We start from the raw sequence: 19,967 nt of genomic DNA on the forward strand, positions 1-19,967 counted from the left end.
CCATGAGAACAAGGAAAAAAGTGGGTAATCATCACATCAAGAGAGGGCGCTATACTGATTTCTCTGCAGCAGAACAAAACACTGACATCGACGTCGACACTGGGCAAGGCCTAGGCGATGGAATGCCATTAATAAATATGGGTATTTTATCTTGAGTTTTGTTTTCTTGATGGAAATAGATATCATAAATATGTTTACACAGCCAATATGATGCATAATTCTACTTCAAAGTTCGAGATGGTGATTGCAAAAAGCCGCGATCGCAGGCCATGCAGGCGTTGTTGCTGCGCAGCTCCTGTCTTCATCACCTGTGATATGATCGATGCGCTTGACAGTTTCCGCAAGCGACACTTCCGACATGTTCATGATGTGGTCGGGCGATTCGCCAGCCTGTCTGTGTTTGCTTATTTGCATAAACGGGATGTCAAAATCAGTTCAAATAAAGCAGGCAAAATAAGGCATTCACTTATCACGACTTGGGACCTCATGATTGTCAGTGATTGTTTTGTTGGAGTTTGCCACCTTAGACTCGTGCTAGACCATGCTAGTCAGCATAGGCCTACACCTATGATTATGAACTATAATTTAAGGGGAAGTCCCAGAAACGAAGTTGGCCACTTAATGGTTAGACTGCCTGTATAGTAGTCAGATAATAGTAATGTGCGTGACGATATAGCCGCCAAGTCCCTAATTTTGCCACCTATTTTTGAATGCGATTGGTTTTTACAGTAAGTGGCGAAATAAGGGACCAGGTCACGGTCACGCACATTAGATTGACAGGTTTGTGTGTAGGTACTCAAATTCTAAAGACACTATGGGATCTGGAAATTATCATAATTTCTTTACATTTTTATTTGTTATTTATTTACATCAGCTAACAGGCCACATCGAGTTCATCAGTTTGTTGCCGAGTGAGAATCCCCATTAATCATCATGTCATCTAGTAACAAGGTGACAGGTGAAAGGTCACCAGGTTCCTCCCCGGCATCCCCGACCACCTGTCACCTGCATCAACCACAGGAAGACCAGCTTACCAATGTGAAATCCCCACCCCCCGCTGTGCCCAGTGAGCCCCTGAGGGGTGGGGCTGGCGCAGATGCAGATGGTGGTCCGTCCACCTCCACGTCAATGTCGGACAGACTCTTGCAGCGCCTGGAGCTCCTGGCCGAGAATGTGCCCCCGGCCCGTGACGCGCCCCTATCCCCGGCCCGGGCCAGCCTGAGCGTAGAAAAATCCCTGCATATGTACTACTCCATGAAGCGGACCGAGACCTTCAGCACCTTGTACGACTTCGACTGCAGCTCCTCCACCACCTCCAGCTCCTCGGAAAAGCTTCTCCAACGCCTCGAGGAACTCTCGGAGAACATCCCCCCGGGATTCTTAGCCTCACCGGACCGCTCTCCGCTGATTGGCAAGTCCCTGCCCTTACTGAAGAGGACCGACGACTCCTGCGCGACCTACGACTTTGACGGTAGCTCGTCTGCATCCTCAACTACCTCGGAGAACGTCTCCAAACGTCTTGAGCAGCTCAGCGAGTACGTGAGGCCAAGACTCTCCCCGGGACGCTCGGTTTGTCCCGGAATGGCAGCTGGTGGTTCCAGGGTGCGAAAGCGTAGCGCGCCTACACCCCTGAAACCGTTGAATCGGCTGGCCCCACCGAAATTAAAGCGCCGTGGTGTGGGTGGCTCTCGGTGGGAGACCTCCTCTGGAGACAAGATTAATCAGGTGTCGACCTCTTCTGGAGTGGTTTACGTCTATAGTGAGCCACTTATCAAATTGTGCGATACATTGCTGAAAGTTCCAAAGAGAGTGAGTCATTGATCTAACAGATTAGTTCAAAAAAATCCAGTTGTCTTGATGAACCATAGAACCACAACCATGATTTTAAACACACAAATCTCGAACAGTTACATGCAACTTCTTGTTATAAATTAAAGAAATGAAATTGGAAAAAAAAAATGAAAAGCTAAGCATGAAGGACTTACTGGTGGCAAATTTTTCCCGCAACCTGGCATCAGCCCATTTCCATCATCATCTTAGCCCAAACAGGATCGACATAAAATAGCTAATACAAAAGTGTAAGAATTTGTTATTCCCTGTGCTTTGTTACAAGTTCCTTTTGCCGTGAACCTCTCAAAAGCCCCCAAGATATAAAACCTTATATTTGAACTTGAACTCTGTGGGGTCGGCTGATCATTTCGAATGCAGAAAGCCACAATGGCAAAAGATGGTTCCCAACAATACAGTAGAAAATCGATAATCATCTCGCATACCCTTCTGTCTTTTTGAAATTGAAAAAAATTGTCTCTTTCCCAAAATAGGCAGGAATGGTCCACAGTCTACTGGAGGCGTACGGCCTCCTGCAGAACATGACGGTCCTGCCTCCCCATCTCACCACCAAGGAAGACCTGACCGTGTTCCACTCCCAGGACTTTGTGGACTGCCTAGAGCGGCTGAACCAGGAGGACGACAGTGAGAAAAACGAGGAACTCAAGCTGCAGTTCGGGCTGGGTGAGACCCGAAAAATAGTAGAGTGGAAATTAAAAAGGGGGGGGAGCGTGGCCCGGCGGTTAAGGTTTGCGACTTGTGATCAGAGGGCTGGGGTTTGAATCCAGCGGCTGACGGCATGGTGTGTCTTCAGCCAAGCCAATGTACCCACTTTGCTTGGCCCTCTGCACCCAGGATTATAAATAGGTACCGGCATTAGCTGGGGAGCAGCCTGTGATGGACCGGCATCCCATCCAGGGAAGGAAATAGAAATATTCTCAGTCAATTTGTGCCAAGAAGATCTGGAGGTAAACGCCGGCCGATGAGCCATGTTGGCGTGGGACAGACTTTACTGTGTCTTAAATGCTTACACTGCAGTGCGTGTAGGTCTGGCGCTGGTTTTAGAATTGGTACAGTAAGGCTAGAGGCTGGTTAGGTTGGCTCTCTTAAACTCTTTCTGTGCTGCTTTCGTCCAGGGTACGACTGTCCAACCATCCCTCATGTCTTTGACTTCGTCTGCTTGGCGGCTGGTGCCACATTGAGGGCAGCGCAGGCATTGGTGCACGGGGAAAGCAGAGTCGCTATCAATTGGTGCGGAGGCTGGCATCATGCCAAGAGGTAACAAATGCCCGGTTGTAGGATTTTTTCATTTGTCATAATTCTACAAATGTGAGTTTAGCATTTCGGGGAAAGAGCATGGGCACTAAATGTTTATTGTATGAAGTGGCAGAACAGAGAAAAGTTGTCACAACAAGACAAGTTATCATTCAGTGTTCCTTTTGAATTGGTGAAAGCCGTTTCATTCAAAGATGAATTATATCTACTCGTGTCCCGCACCCCAGGAGTGGGTGATGAGTCGGCAAAATACCAAATTAATAAACTCAGTTAAATTCAGTGACTTGTGAATGTGATATGTCTTTCTGACGTTTCAGAGATGAAGCCTCCGGTTTCTGCTACGTCAATGATGTCGTTCTCGGCATCCTGAAACTCAGGGAGAAGTTTGACCGTGTTCTGTATTTGGACCTGGATTTACACCACGGGGATGGTAAGTAACGCTGCGTAGTTCAGTTCCGGAGAGCTACAGCAAGCTCACTGAATCGCCCGAATACCAAAGACTGTCCAATCCGAGTGCTTTACATTTGAGCCAGTACCAGTGCCAAGGGATGCTGGTTGTTGCATGAATCCCAGAACTGACTTCTTGACATTGGATGCTGACTTTGCATTTCATTGACTCACAGGGGTCGAGGATGCCTTTTGCTACACTCCTAAGGTCCTGACCTGCTCCTTCCACAAGTACTGCCCGGGTTTCTTTCCAGGTGAGGCTCTTGTCACCGGCTCAAACTGAACAGCTGAAGATGAACTTTAAGTCTGGGAAAGGGCAAACCTCCAACTGTTGCCACAAAGTCGTGCGTGAGCTGATGTTATGTGTGAATATTTTTATTGCGCCTGTACACTTTTCCATGGAAAAAATCTCCCTGCAGGTTGTAGAAATTTGCGAGTCGTAACCATCTAGGCGAATGGCGAAGTGTTGATGACAGGTCGTGGAGATGAAGAAATAGCCGAGTGTGAAGCAAAGAGGAAAAACAGAGAAACGCAATGAGACCAATTTTGCATTAGATCTTCTCATCTCGAGGGCTTTGAACCCCACCAGTGAAGAGTCTTTTACTGATGGGCACGGCACTGGGTGAAACAGGTGCCATGGGCAGTTGAGGTGAATTCAGGAATAAATCCAGTCTGGCTGATAGAGGACGCCCCATGAAGTACTTCCAGACTTTTGTAAGATCACTGGATAGGGGTTCCTATTGTTCGAGTTGTCTGTTTTGTTACCAGGCACTGGGTCGTTGGACGATGTTGGCATCGGCAAAGGCAAGTTCTACTCAGTGAATGTCCCACTCAAGGATGGAATCCAAGACAACCAGTACTTCAGCATCTTCTGCAGGTAGGAGTCTTGGACCTCCAGGTGTAGGTCTTGGTCTCTGTCCTGGACCTTCAGGTCTCACATGAGGTCTCGGACCTCAAATGTCCACCTTGGTCTGGGTCTGTGCCTTGGACCACTCAGACCTGGTTTCAGTCTCTGACCACGAGGTCTGAGTTTTGATCTTGGACGTAAAGGTCTAGTGTTGGTCCCTTCAGGTCTCAATGTCAGCCTTAGACCTCTAGGTCTTGGTCCTCAGGGTCTGGGTCTTGAACCTTCAGGTCTTGGTGCTTCCCCTGTCTTCCCTCTCCTCGGGCCTCCAGGTTCAAGTTGGCAGCTAATCTTCAGTTCTTGAATCAAATGCTGGTGGGTATGAGGGTAATATTTTTTCAAACAGCAGTGCCCTATAACAGAAAATCATTTGTCTGATCATTTCTTCCTTAATCTTCTCTCACCAGGGTGGTGGATCAGATCAAGCAGTGCTACCGCCCCAGCGCCGTGGTGGTCCAGTGTGGGGCCGACACACTTGCTGACGACCCCATGCAGTCCTTCAACCTGACACCTGCCGGGCTGGCCCGCTGCCTGCACCACGTCACCACAGCCTGGCAGCTGCCTGCACTGCTGCTAGGCGGCGGCGGGTACAGGCTGGCCAACACGGCCAGGTGCTGGGCCAATCTGACGTCAACAGTGCTGGGGTGTCGCCTGCCTGCGGAGATACCTGAACATGAGGTGAGCGGAGGGACAGGGAAATAAGTTTCATTTACTGAGAAAAAAGTGATAAGAATTCAGCTATTCTGTACATGGAGTCCAAACAGGATGCAGGGAGAATGCATTGTGTGGCATTGGTTGGTGCACCAGACTAATTTTCATTTGAATGTGCACAAACCAGGGAGGTACTTGCCAGGGTGCCAGGTACATGGCTGAAGCATCTGTTCTCTGTGACTGTCAAGTGTCCACTTGTGCAGAGTAAAACTAGAACTCGTACAGTCCACTTAAGAAATTGGGATTGCCGAAGACATGTCGTTACATTAGCAAGGGTTTCCCTTTGATCTGTCTCACAGCATTTTCTGGAGTACGGACCAGACTATCAGCTGGATATATCCCCAACGCACAGGCCCAACCTCAACTCCGACGAGTACATTGAAAAGATCATAGCCTCCATAACAGGTGAGACATTCGTTTAAGCACCTCAATAAAAAGCAAAAGCTCTCATTTCAGGTCTTTGTTCTAAAGAGACCTCACTCCTGTTTATCTGAGAAAACACGGATATTTCTTTCCAATACACTGCAGTGAATTTAAATGAAAGTCGCCAGCACAAATGCCGGTTAATGCCAACTGTTTCCCCCACAGATAATCTGGAGAAGATTTCTGATGGGTAACACGGAACTCGCCTCCGGAGGGGAGAACCAACTCTTTGATAGCCCTCAATTCTTTCCAAGTCGTATTGCATTACATCGGTTGGTATGAAAATGTTGGCACGAAGAGACCTTTTTAAGGTCATTTATTTCAAGCTTTTTTATGAATTTCTCATTTTATGTGATTTGAGGCTTCTGAATAGGGGGCAGGGTAGAGAGATTGACCAAGCCATCCCTATAACTTTGATGAACGGAATCTTGTACGCATTCAGCCCTCCCTCTAGCATGCCTGGTGTCGAGTGTCCTTGCAGCACAGGTACACGACAAGGCCCAGCTCGATACAACTAGCCAACAGCTGTTTCATTATATATTCATAGCAGATATACCCATGGCCTTATCAAGTTTGTTCGGTTGCTTCCAAAGTTGCTAGGGAAAAAAAAAACCCACAGCCGTCGGCATCCCAGACCAAAAGATGCCGAGTATGCATGTGTCACATGTTCAACAATAGAGGGGGAATCGAGTAAATGAGTAGCAGTGAGCGAGACAAGTGCACTCAGTGTTCCATTTTCTGAGTTTCCAATGTTGACAGTATGTACAAGGAATATATAGGGCAGACTATACAGTGCACGAGGCAGTGTTGTTATTGAAACCATGCACAAGGCCATGCACAAGACCATGCAAAAGGCCATGCAAAAGGCCATGCACAAGACCATGCATTGAGACCAGTAACAGAGTGAATGACAAAGGAATACTTTTGTTGCATTTTACTTGAATAGCTTGAGACTTGAATTCATACTGGAGGTCTTGTGTTGGTCTCGTGATGGTCTTAAGAGAGGTCTGAGCTACAACACTGGTAGTGTATGAGGTATTCATACAAGCATAGACCCCACACAGCAATATCCTTAGAAGTCTGAAGATCACACATTTCATGTACGACCAATATTGGTCCTAGTTTCAATATATATGGAGGCAATTTAACCATCTACGGCACATTTCTAAAAATACAGTATTCACAGGCATGCTATCCACTTACTGTTCTTAAACCAAATTATAATTTAAACCTATTCAGGTTTTTAGAATAATGTAGTTTTGTTTTAAGCTTTGTAATTGCATAAATCTACGTTAACCCTTGTAATTTTGAGTAATTTGTTCCAAGTTTAATTAATTCTGTGTTTGCAGAAGCCAAGTGTCTAGCTTGAATACTTTGAAAACTTGGTGTCAGCTTTCGGTTGGATCTTGTCATTGGTGGATGTGGCTGTTTCTTGGGGGACGGGGGTCCAATGGTAGTTGAAGCCGTCAAATAGTCAGGTTGTACTGGTATGACCAACTTCAATCCAACCATATACATACCTGCTACTGGGGACAAGACCAAGATGGCAGATTCCATGCACTGATGAAACTCATCAGATGACCAGAAATTTAGTTCAAAAATACCTTTTCGCATCATGCACGGGCATTTCAAATCCATTTATGCAATTTATCTTTCCGGCACTTTTTAAGAATATTTAAAGTCATCGCAATGTCAAACACATCCAGCAAAGAAAAAGACAAGATGAAAAGTAACGCAAGTTTTTTACAAGACATTTTATTCCAAATACTTTCGGATACTTTGTTCACGTTCTGTTGTAACTTTGAAATAAAAACGCACAAGATAACACCGTTCCCAAAATACGACAGCTCGATAGTATGCTTTTATTACAAGTATTTAGTGACGATCAGAGAGCAGCATCCCAAGTCACTTCTTCCTGTGTTTTTCGACTAGATTACGACTACCAACATCGTGTCAAACAAAATGGAAAACGTGAAATGCGAAATTTGTTTTTGCTCCTGTGAACAGTGCCTGCCTGGATTTAAGGCTTGAAAGCCATGGTGAAAAACCCTGTGGTATTTCCTAAGCCAAGTATCGGCACAGAAGTTTCCCCCTACCCCCAGCAAAAAAAAAAAGACACATGATTAGAGTGAACACATTTCCCTACACAGATGGTGGGAAAAAAGGGAAAACAAAGTCTAAACATTACACAGATGACCCCAATCGAGATCAAGAACGGTTAAAAAACCCCCAAAACGACAGTGCCCACAGCATGCGCTCTCAACTTCAACCAGGTGGTGCTGACAGGGTCGTCCATGCACCCAACCACCTGACCGGGGACGCCCCCCACCCCCGTGCCAGTGCGGGTTCTTGGGAGACGTCACTGCTTCTCCAGTATCTCCTTCATGTCTCGCAGGCTCAGCCCCTGGGAGATGTTCAGGGCATGGTCCATGGCGTGGATGGTGACCAGCAGCTTGGTGACCGCCTTCAAGCCAGACCTTCAGATGAAACAGGGAAGGGGAAGCCAAATGTGGAATGATTTTGAAAAAAAAAAATAAAACCTTGTCGACAAGACTGCCTGCTCAGAGGGAACAAAACAGTGATCAACAAACCAGGCTGAAGAATTCGACGCCATTATTTGGAAAATGATTACCGCTATATATGAACATTGCAAATTTGGCAACTTTCATAGTCTGTATTACAGCCAAATCTCTCTGCAGACAGAGTTTTTTAACAGTGGATCGCTTTGAAGTATGAAATTCGTCAGTGGCGGGAGAAGAGATGTGACACATGAAAATGACCTATGTCATCCTGGGTTTGGAACGGTGGGTCAAATACATGGACAAGCACCAGCATTCGTTGACTGTGGCCCCCTCTCTGCCATGATGGAATTGGGCCACCGAGTCGACCAAGGCCATCTTGACGGGAGGTTAAGGTGTACACACTTAATAAGCAGGAGGTTCGAATCCAAAACCAAAATGCAATCACGTATGCTGAAAGAGGTACCCATATACTTCCGGTTTGGGGAAAACACCCAGTGACAAAGTGCCTTAGCTATGGCAATCGTTCGCGCTGCAACCGGCCAACCTAGAAATCTGCACATTCATTTACGAGATCTAATCTACCTGGCGATTCTCCTTTCGATGTCGTTCCCCACTGTACCCTGCCTCTTCAGCGACTCCGCGGCGTGTTCCAGGTACCGGCAGAACGGCTCCAGCTGTCTCAGCGTCTCATCACCCAGTAAGTCCTTGAACCACTGGGGTGGAAAGGTGGCCACAATCTGGCAGAGGGGGGAAGAAGCCACCGAGGTGGGAGTGGACTTTGCTCAGCTGAGAAATACTTGAGCTGGAAAATACTGGTTCCCAGCCTAAATGCCATTAGATGCATATTGCCAGTAGCTGGCGTTCTGCTTGGTCTTGCTTTTAAAAAGCATGAATCTATAAAGTACAATTTGTGCCTTGGCCGATATTAGGTCCAAGGAGCCACTTCACAGACTTGTCTGGCAGTCAAACAAAAATTCAAAGTCATAATATGAAAAAAGCCCAAACTGGTGACAATAAACTGTGACATTTTACCTGCAATCTCTTTCTTCTACTGGAAAAAATTTCTGAACACCGAGAACTTTAATGCACAGCAACTTCAAGAAATTGATCCCAATGTGCAACTGCTCTGAGAACTCTTTGCTCTAAGTTCTTTTTCATTTTTTTCATCGATTCTGTAGTGTGTCTTCACCTAGCACCGTTTTTTTAATGAAAGTGCCCCTTCTGAGGGGTGTGGCACAGCTCAAATGGCTCTGCGGTCCAAAAAAGGCCGATCTCTTACTCGTTCACACTTGAGGATGCTGTCATCGTTCACGTCAGAGTTCTGCAACGACAACAGCATGTAGCGATTCAGCAGTCCATCGACGGCCAACTCCAGCAGGTGATCCTCAGATATCAGACCGTGCCACAGCAACAAGTTGCCAAGCAACTACAGAACAAAAGCAGAACATCATGAAACTAAAAACACAAGCCAACAGTCAAGCCAGTCTCTAACTGCAACTGCATTTTAGAAATAAAATTGCGCGATCTGGGACATCATTACAAGCAGAGAGATAGAAATCACTGAAGCCAACTTTCTCCAGAAGGGACTTGGCATTTAAAAAAAAACTACAATGCCCTTATAAATGCTTTTTCAACGAGTGATAGAATGGCTATCTTCATACAGTGACAGCATAAACAAGACAGAATTCAAAAGCCAATGAGACATTAACCAGCAAAAGTTGCATCTCTTCATATAAATTACAAGTGATCATACCTTGACACACGACCAGAACTGTCTCTGCATAAAGCTGTTGGCAGCAGCCGACTTCTCAAGCATGCTAAAGGAAGTCAGGAAACAGCATTTTTACTGCTAACTGGCCGAGGCGGCATATGTCGAGAACACAGCAAATCCAAATATGAAACTTTATGTTTCCGTTCATCTTCCCTGATAACAGATTTAAACTTTAACCCTAGCCCCCCTAGAAAGCATACTGAACCTCACCAAATCCAACAGGTTCATGTACTTGTCTATGTACTTGTACATGCAGGTCACTGTACCAAACCTGATCAACTCCAACAGAATGAGCCCGTTGGAGTTTGAGTGATATGGTATGGATGGGTCTATGCAGTATAGGATGACTTGCACTGAACAGTACCAAACCTGACAAAATCAAGCATAGTCCAACAATTGGTACAGCAAGCCAGACACTGTGCACAATGAACCCTGTGTGTCCAACACCATCTCCCTGGGCCTTTCATCCCAAATTCAACAAGAAGTTCCTCAGGTACGGGACCAAACCTGCCAAAACCTCACAAAACCTGCTGTCGGAGTACGGCAGGTCTTGGGGTAGTTAGGGTTAAATGTATGCTACAAATGACATGGTTGATTTAAAAAATGGCCAATAATTTTGTGGCTAAATAACCTTTTCTTATAAACACTGGAGGAAGAATCCTGTTTGGAACAAAATGATGCATCTCTCGTCTTTTACTTACTCCTTTGGGAACAGAGGCATATAGACGTCCTCGTCCAACGTTCGCCGCATTCTCTCCACCAGCGCTTTCAGCAAGTCCTTGTGCAAAGGAAAATCAAAATGACGATCAATTCCACGTCGCAAGACTGAAGACTCGTTCTGGCCAACCTTTCTGCTCGAAGACAAGCACACTTTGAGAAAACATGGACTGTGAAAATGTGTTGGTTATCACATCAGAAATGCCTGAATATCTATTAGATGGGAAAAACGTGGGATATGGGGCGGGGTTCTAAGGCTATGTCCAAACAAACCGCCTGTGACTGGGCATAACACATGAGCCTATGAAAGCCACCGGCTGAGTCATTTCCCACAGATGTGTGCATTATTACTAGCCGCAGTCGGTGGTTTTGGACACAGCCTCTCTTTTACGGCTCCTTGTGGTCAAGCACCCTACCCTGGTGTTCTTGCTGTCGCTGTTGACGGTCGGGTAGTCCTCCACCAGTTTGTGGATCAGACTGACCAGTCTGTTTGTCTGGGTGGAGGAGACTGGGTCCCAGACTTCCTTGACCATATCTAATGAGAGGAAGAATATTACATTAAAACAGGTCGTGTTCAGAGAATCAACTGATCCTGTGAGAAACGAAAAGTTGTTAAAATGGCTAACAAAATGTTTTCAACTGATGACACAAAAACAGTGTTTCTGTAGGAAAAAAAAACAATTTAACATTCCATTCAATATACCCAAATTTAAATCTTAACACACTTTCGTAACTTTGATTAATGACAAAAGATTTCTTGCTTGATTGGTGAAAAAGATCAGCTGATCCTCAGGATTTTAAACAAACTGGCTACGGGGGGCACAAAGTGAGAAGAAAATTGGTATAAATGGAACAAAAGAGTTTGACCGGAACATCTGCATCAGACAGACAGAAAAATGGCAGTTACGAGCCATCGTACATACCTGTCAGTTTGGGTAACACTACCTTTTGAACCAGACTTGGGATGAGGGAGGCGTCCAGGTCCTCAGAGTCAATGTCCTCGGACTGTTGGAAGCCAAAGAAGAGCATGGACTCGTACCAGGGCATCTCCTCCAAGTCGTGGCAGTCGGACTACACAGAGGACACGACAGAAAAGGACAGCGAAGCTTATAATGTAGCGGCATAGGGTACCACAGCAGATGGGCAAACGCACTCTCTCAGTACAAAGCTTTGGGATTCCAGTAAGTCAATTTGTAAACACAGCCAATAAGTCAGTGTACATAAGTACAAACAGGTTTTTGTATAAGCCATTTTATAGCCACAGTCATTCTACAGGGCTCGGTGGATTTGTCCTACCTCTAGTGGGTTCCAGTCCAGCAGCTGCAGCCTGACCAACGGGCCGAGGAGCTTGGGCAGGCACAGGCTGATGTAGGCCTCGCGGTAGGACTCGCCGTGCTGGAACTTCCAGCGCTGGAAGCGGCCCAGGATGAAGGAGATGGCGTGGTAGTCCTCCATCACGTCCTCGAAGACCTGCTGCGACTCGGCCATGATGCGGTCTGTGGACGGGGAGGAAACGCAAAGGATGAATGATCAAGACAACGGCTGTGCCGACCTCAAACCCAGGCAGAATGTTGCAACCTTGACACCATTTTTGACAGTCAGTTATTGGGCAAAAGTTGTAAAGCCATGAATTTGAGCGTGAAACACATTTTTCTTCTTCTGCTGACGAAACAAGAAGGTTGCCGACTCGTTTTCTCAACGATCACTTGTGCACTTTATTCCAAGACGACTTCAGAAGGTCAGAGACTTTTTAAGGTGGTTTTCGGCATCCATTACCTCTTTCTTTGTTGAACTTGTCCGCATCACTCTCCCGCTGTTCATCGTCACTAGACATGCCTTCCATGTGGCTCCCCGTCTCCTCGGCGCTCTGGCTTTCCCTGGCACGCCGTCTCCGAGCCCTGATGAGATCAAAGGGAAATATTTACCCCATGGTTTACACTGGGAAATGTCTCTGCTAAGATTTGGAGGAACTCTGCAGAATTCTTGCGTGAAAGACAGGAACATTTCTTCTTAGCGACACACAGGAGTGCCCATGCCATAAGAAAAGTCAACTGTTTGTGCACATTCTGATGAAAATAAGTATTGCATGTGCATCCCTCCATGTGACTTCACTTGCGAACACACACATTCAATATTCTGGTCAGTTTCAAAAGAAAACTTGCCATCTGAAAGCAATATCTTTTAACTGTGTTTTCCAAACATTTTCTGCGGAATCTCCAAGACGTACCTGTTTGTAGTGTTTACCCAAAAAATTCTGCTATCATTAGAGAAAATATTCATCCAAGATTTCTGATTCCAATTGTGATCTTTAGAGCCCAGAGATATAAAAATGGTTCAGTTCATCCTGCCTTCTCTTTTAATCTAACTCATGTATCCGCCCACCTCCTCGCTTCTCTCTCGGCCGCTCGCCGTTGCTTAGTGATGTCTTCACTCTTGGCCTTACTGCCGCTGTCAAAGTTGGCGGACAGCGCCGCCCGCTGCAGCATGCCAGTGAACTCCACAGACTGGTCACGGATGTCCGTCTGCCGTCGCTGGGCCAGCGCGTCAGCTCGTGACTTCAGCAGGACGGTCATGGCCATCTCCAGGCCGTCTATGATGACCACCTGAGCGGGGACGGGGTGGGCAAAACAAAACGAGGAAACAGTGACTGTTAACTCAGATCTTTCTGAGACAGCCGTATAGAACATTTCCCCATGTAGTACTGCCCCCACAAATTCCTTTTGAGTGGACGGTACACAGCTGACTCTGACATCAGAAAAGCAGCAAAAGAGAAAAGTAAAACGCTGCTGTCTGATTCCGTTGGGGTGCATGAATTTCCTACCACTGCAGTAATGCTTACACACTCCTGCAGAAAAACCACCGGGCTCTTTCTCAAGGTAAATGTACAAGTGATTTAAAAGACGCAATAAAGCAAGGGTTGGGCACACTGGCAACAATGCGACACAGAATATCACAATTTATGTTCCAGTCACAAGGTCAAAAATGTTTTTTTTTGGGGGGGGGGTTGAGGTTTGATGTACCTTCTCTCCAAAGCACTCCACCAAGTCTTTGACGTAGCCTTTCATCTCCTGGAAGAATCTGTACTGGCCGGTGACATCCCCCTGGGTGTCCTTCAAGCTGATGGAAGTATCGGCCGAGGATTCCAACCGCTCCTGGAGCTGGTCCAGCTCACGCTCGTGGGCGCGATGAACATCCTTGACTGATTCAAACCTTGGACAGAACCAACAGTAATCGTTTATCAGGAAAACTTTCATTCACCCAATCTTCAGGTTTATTTGCAAAAGTGTGCAGGAAAAAACGACAGCGAGATGATCTCGAGAGAAGTAGGAGAAAGAAACATACTCTTCAGGTTCGAAACGGAAACACAAGGAAACACATTCTGGGAGCAACGGTAAAATGTTGATGAGCTACTACCTCCCAGATCCTTCAAAATCCACCAGGAGTTTTTTCAAAGGTTTTGTAGGGGTAAGAAGGGTGTAGTCCGGCCACCACTGCTTGACATGGGGCTCGATGGCCCTTGGAAGTTTGAAGTACAAGAAATTTGCTGCTAGCTGCAATGCACAGAAGTGGATTTTGAGAAAGCTCTATCGAAAAATTGCCCAAACGATTAGACCCGAGGACAAGCAAATTTATCCCTGAACGTGGGTCCACAGGGATGACAAGATTAGATGTTGCATTACACAGCAGAAAAAAGAGCTTTTTACAAGGCTTCGGTGAAGAGATCAAATTATAAGGAATATGTTTCCAATGTTTGGCATGTTGCAGAAACCCTCACCAGTCTTTCAGTTTCTTCTTGACTTGTTCAGTGGTCACTGAGGGCATCTCGCACATTGGCGTTGTGTTCAGGGCGTGCACGATGGGCTGTTGCTCAGCCCCTAGACCATAAGCCCCACCCACGGGTGCAGCGTACTGGTTAGCGGGCTGGCCGTAAGGGAACTCCTGCTGGTAGTAGTAGGAAGCGGCCACGGCAGCGGCGGCAGCTGCAGACGACGATGGAGCAGTGTCTTGGGCCTGGGGTGCAAGAAAAAATACAACTGGGGTCATGACCAAGGATTTAACGCGGACAAATCCAGCAACGTTTCGCTGGACATTACCGAGGGCCCCCCTGTAATGGCGGACGGCACCGTGTTGCGTCCTGTGCAGAGTGAGTCACATGGAACGGTAGTTTATCACAATGCTTACTGCCATTGCCAGGGGCCACTGGAAATGACCAGTGATAGCACGACTGTGGTCACTGGATTCGTCCATTCTGGTTTTGTTTGTCCAAAACAGTTTCTTGAGAAGGCAAAACAACTGGACCCAATCGAATTAGAATTAAAAGCAACTAGCATGTCTCTGCCGTCGATTCACAGTTTTCATGACTGGTTAGTCAAATTGCACATAAAGTGGCAACTGGCCAGGAACCAGTCAAGGCCAATAAACCTTGCATGACTTCTTTGTTGGTAACCTTTTATGCTGGGCCGGCATTTTCTGTGCTTCGTCACAATTTCTTGCTTAGCACAACAGCCATTACTGCAGTGGCATCCAACTTGCACATATTCTTAAACTAGATGCGCGTGGGCCTTTGGCAAGTCACAGCAACCCACTGGTCACAGAGGCATGCGATGCGCACGTGCCACCTGTCCATGAGAGCGGTGCCGCCTGTCCATGAGAGCGGTGCCACCGCAGTAATGGCTTCTAATCGGGGTCGCCAATTTTAGTCTAGGGAAGCGATGGCGGATCAAATACCGACTTGCGGTACACTGGTGCCCTTCTTGATTTGCTCCTGTTCCCAGCGCTGCAGCTCCTCGTCGTGGTCTTTGTCTTGATCGCTTCCGTCCTCTGCATCTACACCGGGAGGAATGAGGAAAAACAAGTGCTAGTAAAGTGGCAAGGCGAAGGGTGAACAAAGTCAGGGATTGCTCCGGCGTTTCTTTGGTTGGGAGGAGCAGCTCAGAAGAGCGGGATCGGCTGGTAGCATCCTGAAGGTGATCCACAGAGATTGCTCCTCTCTCAACATGAGACTTCTTAGACTGCCCTACTCATGCTGGATGACTTCCTGATGATTTCACAGTAAATCTGCACAAGTGAAAAATAAAATCCTGTTATTTCACTGCATAGGAAAGGAAGTGTACTGTAATATTTGGGCAAAACTGTACCACCAAAATCCAACCAGTTCCACTGCGAGGCAGGCACGAGCGTGCCGCTATAAGTTTTATTTGAGCATGTAATAAATCACCGAAAATGGGTCACTTGGGAGACATTCCCATAAGAACGTGCACAAACTTTACTGTCCCATAATTCAATATTCCCCAATCTGATCTGAACCAAACTTTGTAAGTTTTCAATTTAGACCCCAATCTATAATCTCTCAAAATTTGGACACAGTAAAATTCGGCCTCCTTCTGGTAGTGTCTCCCTAATGACCAATGTCTCCCTAAGGTCGAAAAATTTACCACAAAATGTCACCCTAATGACCCATTTGTAAGAATACCACAGATGTTTTTCGATCTCTCGATATCTTGTGCCAGGATAATATATCTTTCTTTTCTAGACAGAAGAGACCTCCATTTGTCAGACCAGAGCAAAAGCATTCAACAAAAGAAGTCCAACTTACCAATATGCCGAGATGGTGGCGACTCCTTGAAAGCATAGTCTCTTTAATTCAAAACTATCATCCATTATAAACACGGAACAGGATACTTTGTATGATTTGACTCTGCTGAATCGTCTGCCAAGAACGAGGTGAGTTTATGTGCTGGTGAGTGTATTTGACTACACAAATGAATTGCTCACTAGCAGTAGCTGAGTGGAAAGCCACAAATACAGGCATGACAAAGGGGATCAAGGAAATTGGACTAAACATGGCAGACAAGGCATCACTGTACTTTGGACAATGAGAATGCAATAGCCATGTGCTCCACTGCACACTTAATGTGGGGCCATCTTTTGTCCAAAATCTGAAGTTGTCACAACTTTTCTTAACCCAAGTCCCTCGCTATTTTCGACCTCGTATGAGGCACCCATCGGCAGCTGGGCCTATCCGTGTAGGAAAAAGGAGGATCAATATTGTGAATGAGCAAATCGCTGCATACTTTCACTGATCACGTCTTGCATCCGCTGGCGACTGGTCTGCTGCTTCATCGTGAAGCTCACGCGGCCTTCCTCGTCGCTGCCGCTGGCGTCGTTGTCATCCTCGCGCACCAGCCGCGACTCCTCCCGACCAGTCTTGCCGCTCGTGTTGCGGTAGCGCTGCGTGTCGTCAAGGGGGATGTAGTCGGCACGGCCTCCTGTCTCCCTGGCGATCTGACGCCGCTTCCGGGCGGCGAAGATGGTGGCTGCATCTGGTATCACACCTGGGAGAGAGAGCGACACATTAAAAAAAAAGCAACCACTGGTTTATTGCTTGACATTGAGAAGGGAAAACATTATCTTTATCTTCTCTTCTGGGCCTTAGATCAGATTTAAAAATTCAACTTTCCTTCAGTCCTTTGCAACAGTTACTTGAAAAAATGTTATTTAACGTTGGAAGCTGATAGACTTCTCTGGCACATGCAAACAAATCCCCCTCCAAAAAAATTGACTGGACCACTTTGCAGCCTGGTGGCAAGACTATGGAATAAATGTATGACATAAAGACAGGGTACCAGATGTTTGACATTCTTTTGCTTGTAAATACAGGTCTGTACAATCATTCCGTGCACATTACCCATTTTGCATTCCAAGTGTTGTTGATTGCAGTTCAGGGACTCTCAATACGAAATGTCAAGGGTCCTTGTATTTTGGGCTTTATTAATCCTAGGTAAGAATTAGCCTGGGGAAGAACTGTGCGACCAGCTTTGACCAATTTTCTCGGAGCTGTTCAAGCTCAGGGATTTGCTCAGCACAGAAAATACGAGCTGAGCAAAACTGGTTGCCAGTGCAAATGTCATGGTCTAAATACTGCCTGTGACTGGTGCTCTACTCATTTCAGCTTAGCACATAAATCTGCTGAGCAAGATTGTGCGGGATAAGCCAGAGTAGAAGGCAAGTGAACAGTGACCGTGCTACTAGTCTGTTACTGCCGCCGTTCTTACCTGGGGCGACGAGGGGCACTGATTCCTCCAACTCCCTCCGGTCTTCCTCCTCCATGGCAGCTACCTCTGCCTCCTGGCCATTTAGGATCAGTTCAGCTCGATCCTGGGGCTTTGATCTTGTCCCTAGCTGTTTGTTGGCTGCGCCGTTACCTGCAATTGAAAAACGGGGAGAACTGAACTTACTCGCACCAAAACTGTTTACCTGGAGTGCACACAAGCATTTCCAGGACTTGGCACATCACTGTAAACCGCTTGCTGCCGGGGAACCCCATTTCGGGCACATTGGCTTAATACACCGGGGGCCTGAACCGGACAAAAGAGCCGCACCGTACTTGGAATAAAAGACTGAGCTACCGGGAATTACCAACATTTTTTTCAGTTGTCAATAGCAGAGGATATCCGGCCTTTTTTGAGAGATTATACCACTGTTTATGGCATTCAGTACGAGTGGATTACCACCGGGGACAAAAGCGCTCCAGCGATGAGCGATACCTACCACTGCACGCTAATCTGGCCCCCACTGAAAAGACGCCAGTAGCACACTGTGCCAGTTTTGGGAACAAAAGAAAGTTACATAACACTACACAATCTGGGCTCTTTTTACAAGGCGGCAGGCTTGGCTGAAATAAATGTCCAGTAAATGAAGCTACGATTTTTTAAGAATTTTGAAAACGGAAAATCTTGAAAATATACCGGGTTTACGTCATGCAACTTCAAATTCCACCGGCAGCAAGTGGCTAATAAGCGAAACCCAACATTGGCATTCCCCTAAGTTTAAGTGCGTCCAGTTCTTTTGAAAGAACTCATCAAATGAAAACAACCAATTTGGACCAAACAAAATCCATCCATACACAGCAGGAGGCGATTCCCAAAGAATCCTGCTAACTGGAGCAGTGAACTCGCAACCAATTCGCAATTACTGATGGTACAGTTGACTGGGGAAAACATACACCATACTTTAAATGACACAGGAAACTGTTGGACGTTATGGCACATCTCAAGAAAGTCATCTATTTCATCCTCTGAACCCTATTTCTTGTTGGGAAAAGCCTGCCTCACCCTTTACATCCGAGAGCTTTTTGCCCTTTTCAGCAGACTCCTTGACCAGCCGAGACAACTCCTCTCGCTGTCTCTCTTTCCTGGCCTGCTCCCTCAGCTTCCTGGCTACCTTCTTACTGTGGCTGGACTTCTTGATCTGAAATACTTCCCCTTCTGTCCAGACAAATGGAAGAAACACCAACATGCAATCAAGACTGAGAGACACTCAATTTTGTTGTAAAAAATGATCACTTTGACAATATTTGTGGCTTTCGAGTGGAACAAATGTGTGTCCAGGGTGGATCAAAGGGCGGGAGGGGAATTATGGGGGCTAATCCCCCTTCCTTCCTTCCTCCCCCCTCCCCCAATTTCCTTCTCTTTTTTGAAATAATGAGAGAAAGGTAATTTTGGGAGTCTTTTCCTTCCAAAAGTGTGTGTAAAAAGGACCAAAAGGACCTCAACCAAAAAAGGCCAAAAATGCTATTTTATTACTTTTTTCATTAGGACTAATTTCTGCTCATTAATTAATGGGCTAAAGTAAATACTAAAAGTACAAAAATAATATTATCTTATTACTTAGGTATATTTACTTTAAAAAATAAGGTCAAACCATGTTACCAAGGTAAACCCTAGCCAGGTGCTAGCATCACAATTCTATCAACAATCTTGACAATCTGACAAACTACCAAGTGTGATGAACATGCAGACATGATCAAGATGGTGGTGATGAAAAAAGACACTGGCATGATGCATGGACACATGTGATATAAGATTAAACAATCAATTAGGTTTTAGTAAAGTTAGGCCTTTTATCGCTGCATTCTCGATGTTGTACCTTCTTCTTCGTCATGATCAAAGCTGAGCAAACTACCAGAGCTCCCCACCCCGACGCCTCCACCCTCCGCTCCCCCACTTTTCCCGTCTTTTTTCTTGCTCTTTTTCTCGAGTTTCTCCTGCAACGACTTCTGAACATTTTTGACTTGCGTATGATAGGTCTCCTCCAAAAACGGAATTTGGTTGGTCGTTTCGCCTTCCCCGTCGCTGCTTTCTTCCCTCTGTCGGATGTTCCTCTTCTTTTTTAACATCATGAAATTCTTTTATCTAGAAACATGGCGGAATATTTTGGGTTTGGGGAGAAATTTAACGAGCAACTCTGCGGCACGACTCTCAGAATTTGCTATTAATCCATTTGACTTAGCCAGGAGCCGCACCTAAATAAAACGTAAGGCGCGTACGTCGAGTATTGTCGGCTTGAGGCACCAGACAGACTCTCGTTC

General features: G+C 46.2%; 2 protein-coding genes across 2 annotated transcripts; one reads left to right on the forward strand and one right to left on the reverse strand.

Annotated features, from left to right (window-relative positions):
• The first annotated feature begins 25 nt into the window (after nucleotides 1-25).
• Nucleotides 26-7,428, forward strand: hdac8 (histone deacetylase 8). The gene is made up of 10 exons (XM_022244767.2): nucleotides 26-141; nucleotides 875-1,809; nucleotides 2,322-2,511; nucleotides 2,964-3,105; nucleotides 3,420-3,532; nucleotides 3,726-3,803; nucleotides 4,318-4,426; nucleotides 4,861-5,131; nucleotides 5,464-5,569; nucleotides 5,753-7,428. Exons 2-10 carry the CDS (start codon nucleotides 934-936, stop codon nucleotides 5,779-5,781), a joined length of 1,914 nt encoding a protein of 637 aa, XP_022100459.1. The 5' UTR covers nucleotides 26-141; nucleotides 875-933; the 3' UTR covers nucleotides 5,782-7,428.
• Nucleotides 7,323-19,900, reverse strand: paxbp1 (PAX3 and PAX7 binding protein 1). Its single transcript, XM_022244766.2, has 17 exons — nucleotides 19,526-19,900; nucleotides 18,712-18,864; nucleotides 17,653-17,802; nucleotides 16,672-16,932; nucleotides 15,330-15,424; nucleotides 14,373-14,608; nucleotides 13,618-13,807; nucleotides 12,980-13,200; nucleotides 12,374-12,495; nucleotides 11,894-12,093; nucleotides 11,521-11,668; nucleotides 11,014-11,132; nucleotides 10,582-10,658; nucleotides 9,863-9,926; nucleotides 9,389-9,535; nucleotides 8,692-8,846; nucleotides 7,323-8,064 (listed from the first exon to the last, which is right to left on the reverse strand). The coding sequence occupies exons 1-17, from the start codon at nucleotides 19,776-19,778 to the stop codon at nucleotides 7,947-7,949; spliced, it is 2,709 nt and encodes a 902-aa protein (XP_022100458.2). The 5' UTR covers nucleotides 19,779-19,900; the 3' UTR covers nucleotides 7,323-7,946.
• Between the last annotated feature and the right edge of the window lie 67 nt (nucleotides 19,901-19,967).

This window comes from Acanthaster planci, linkage group LG15 (genome assembly GCF_054643075.1).
Source record: "Acanthaster planci isolate LZ-2023a linkage group LG15, COTS_SCS, whole genome shotgun sequence".
Classification (NCBI taxonomy): Eukaryota; Metazoa; Echinodermata; class Asteroidea; order Valvatida; family Acanthasteridae; genus Acanthaster; species Acanthaster planci.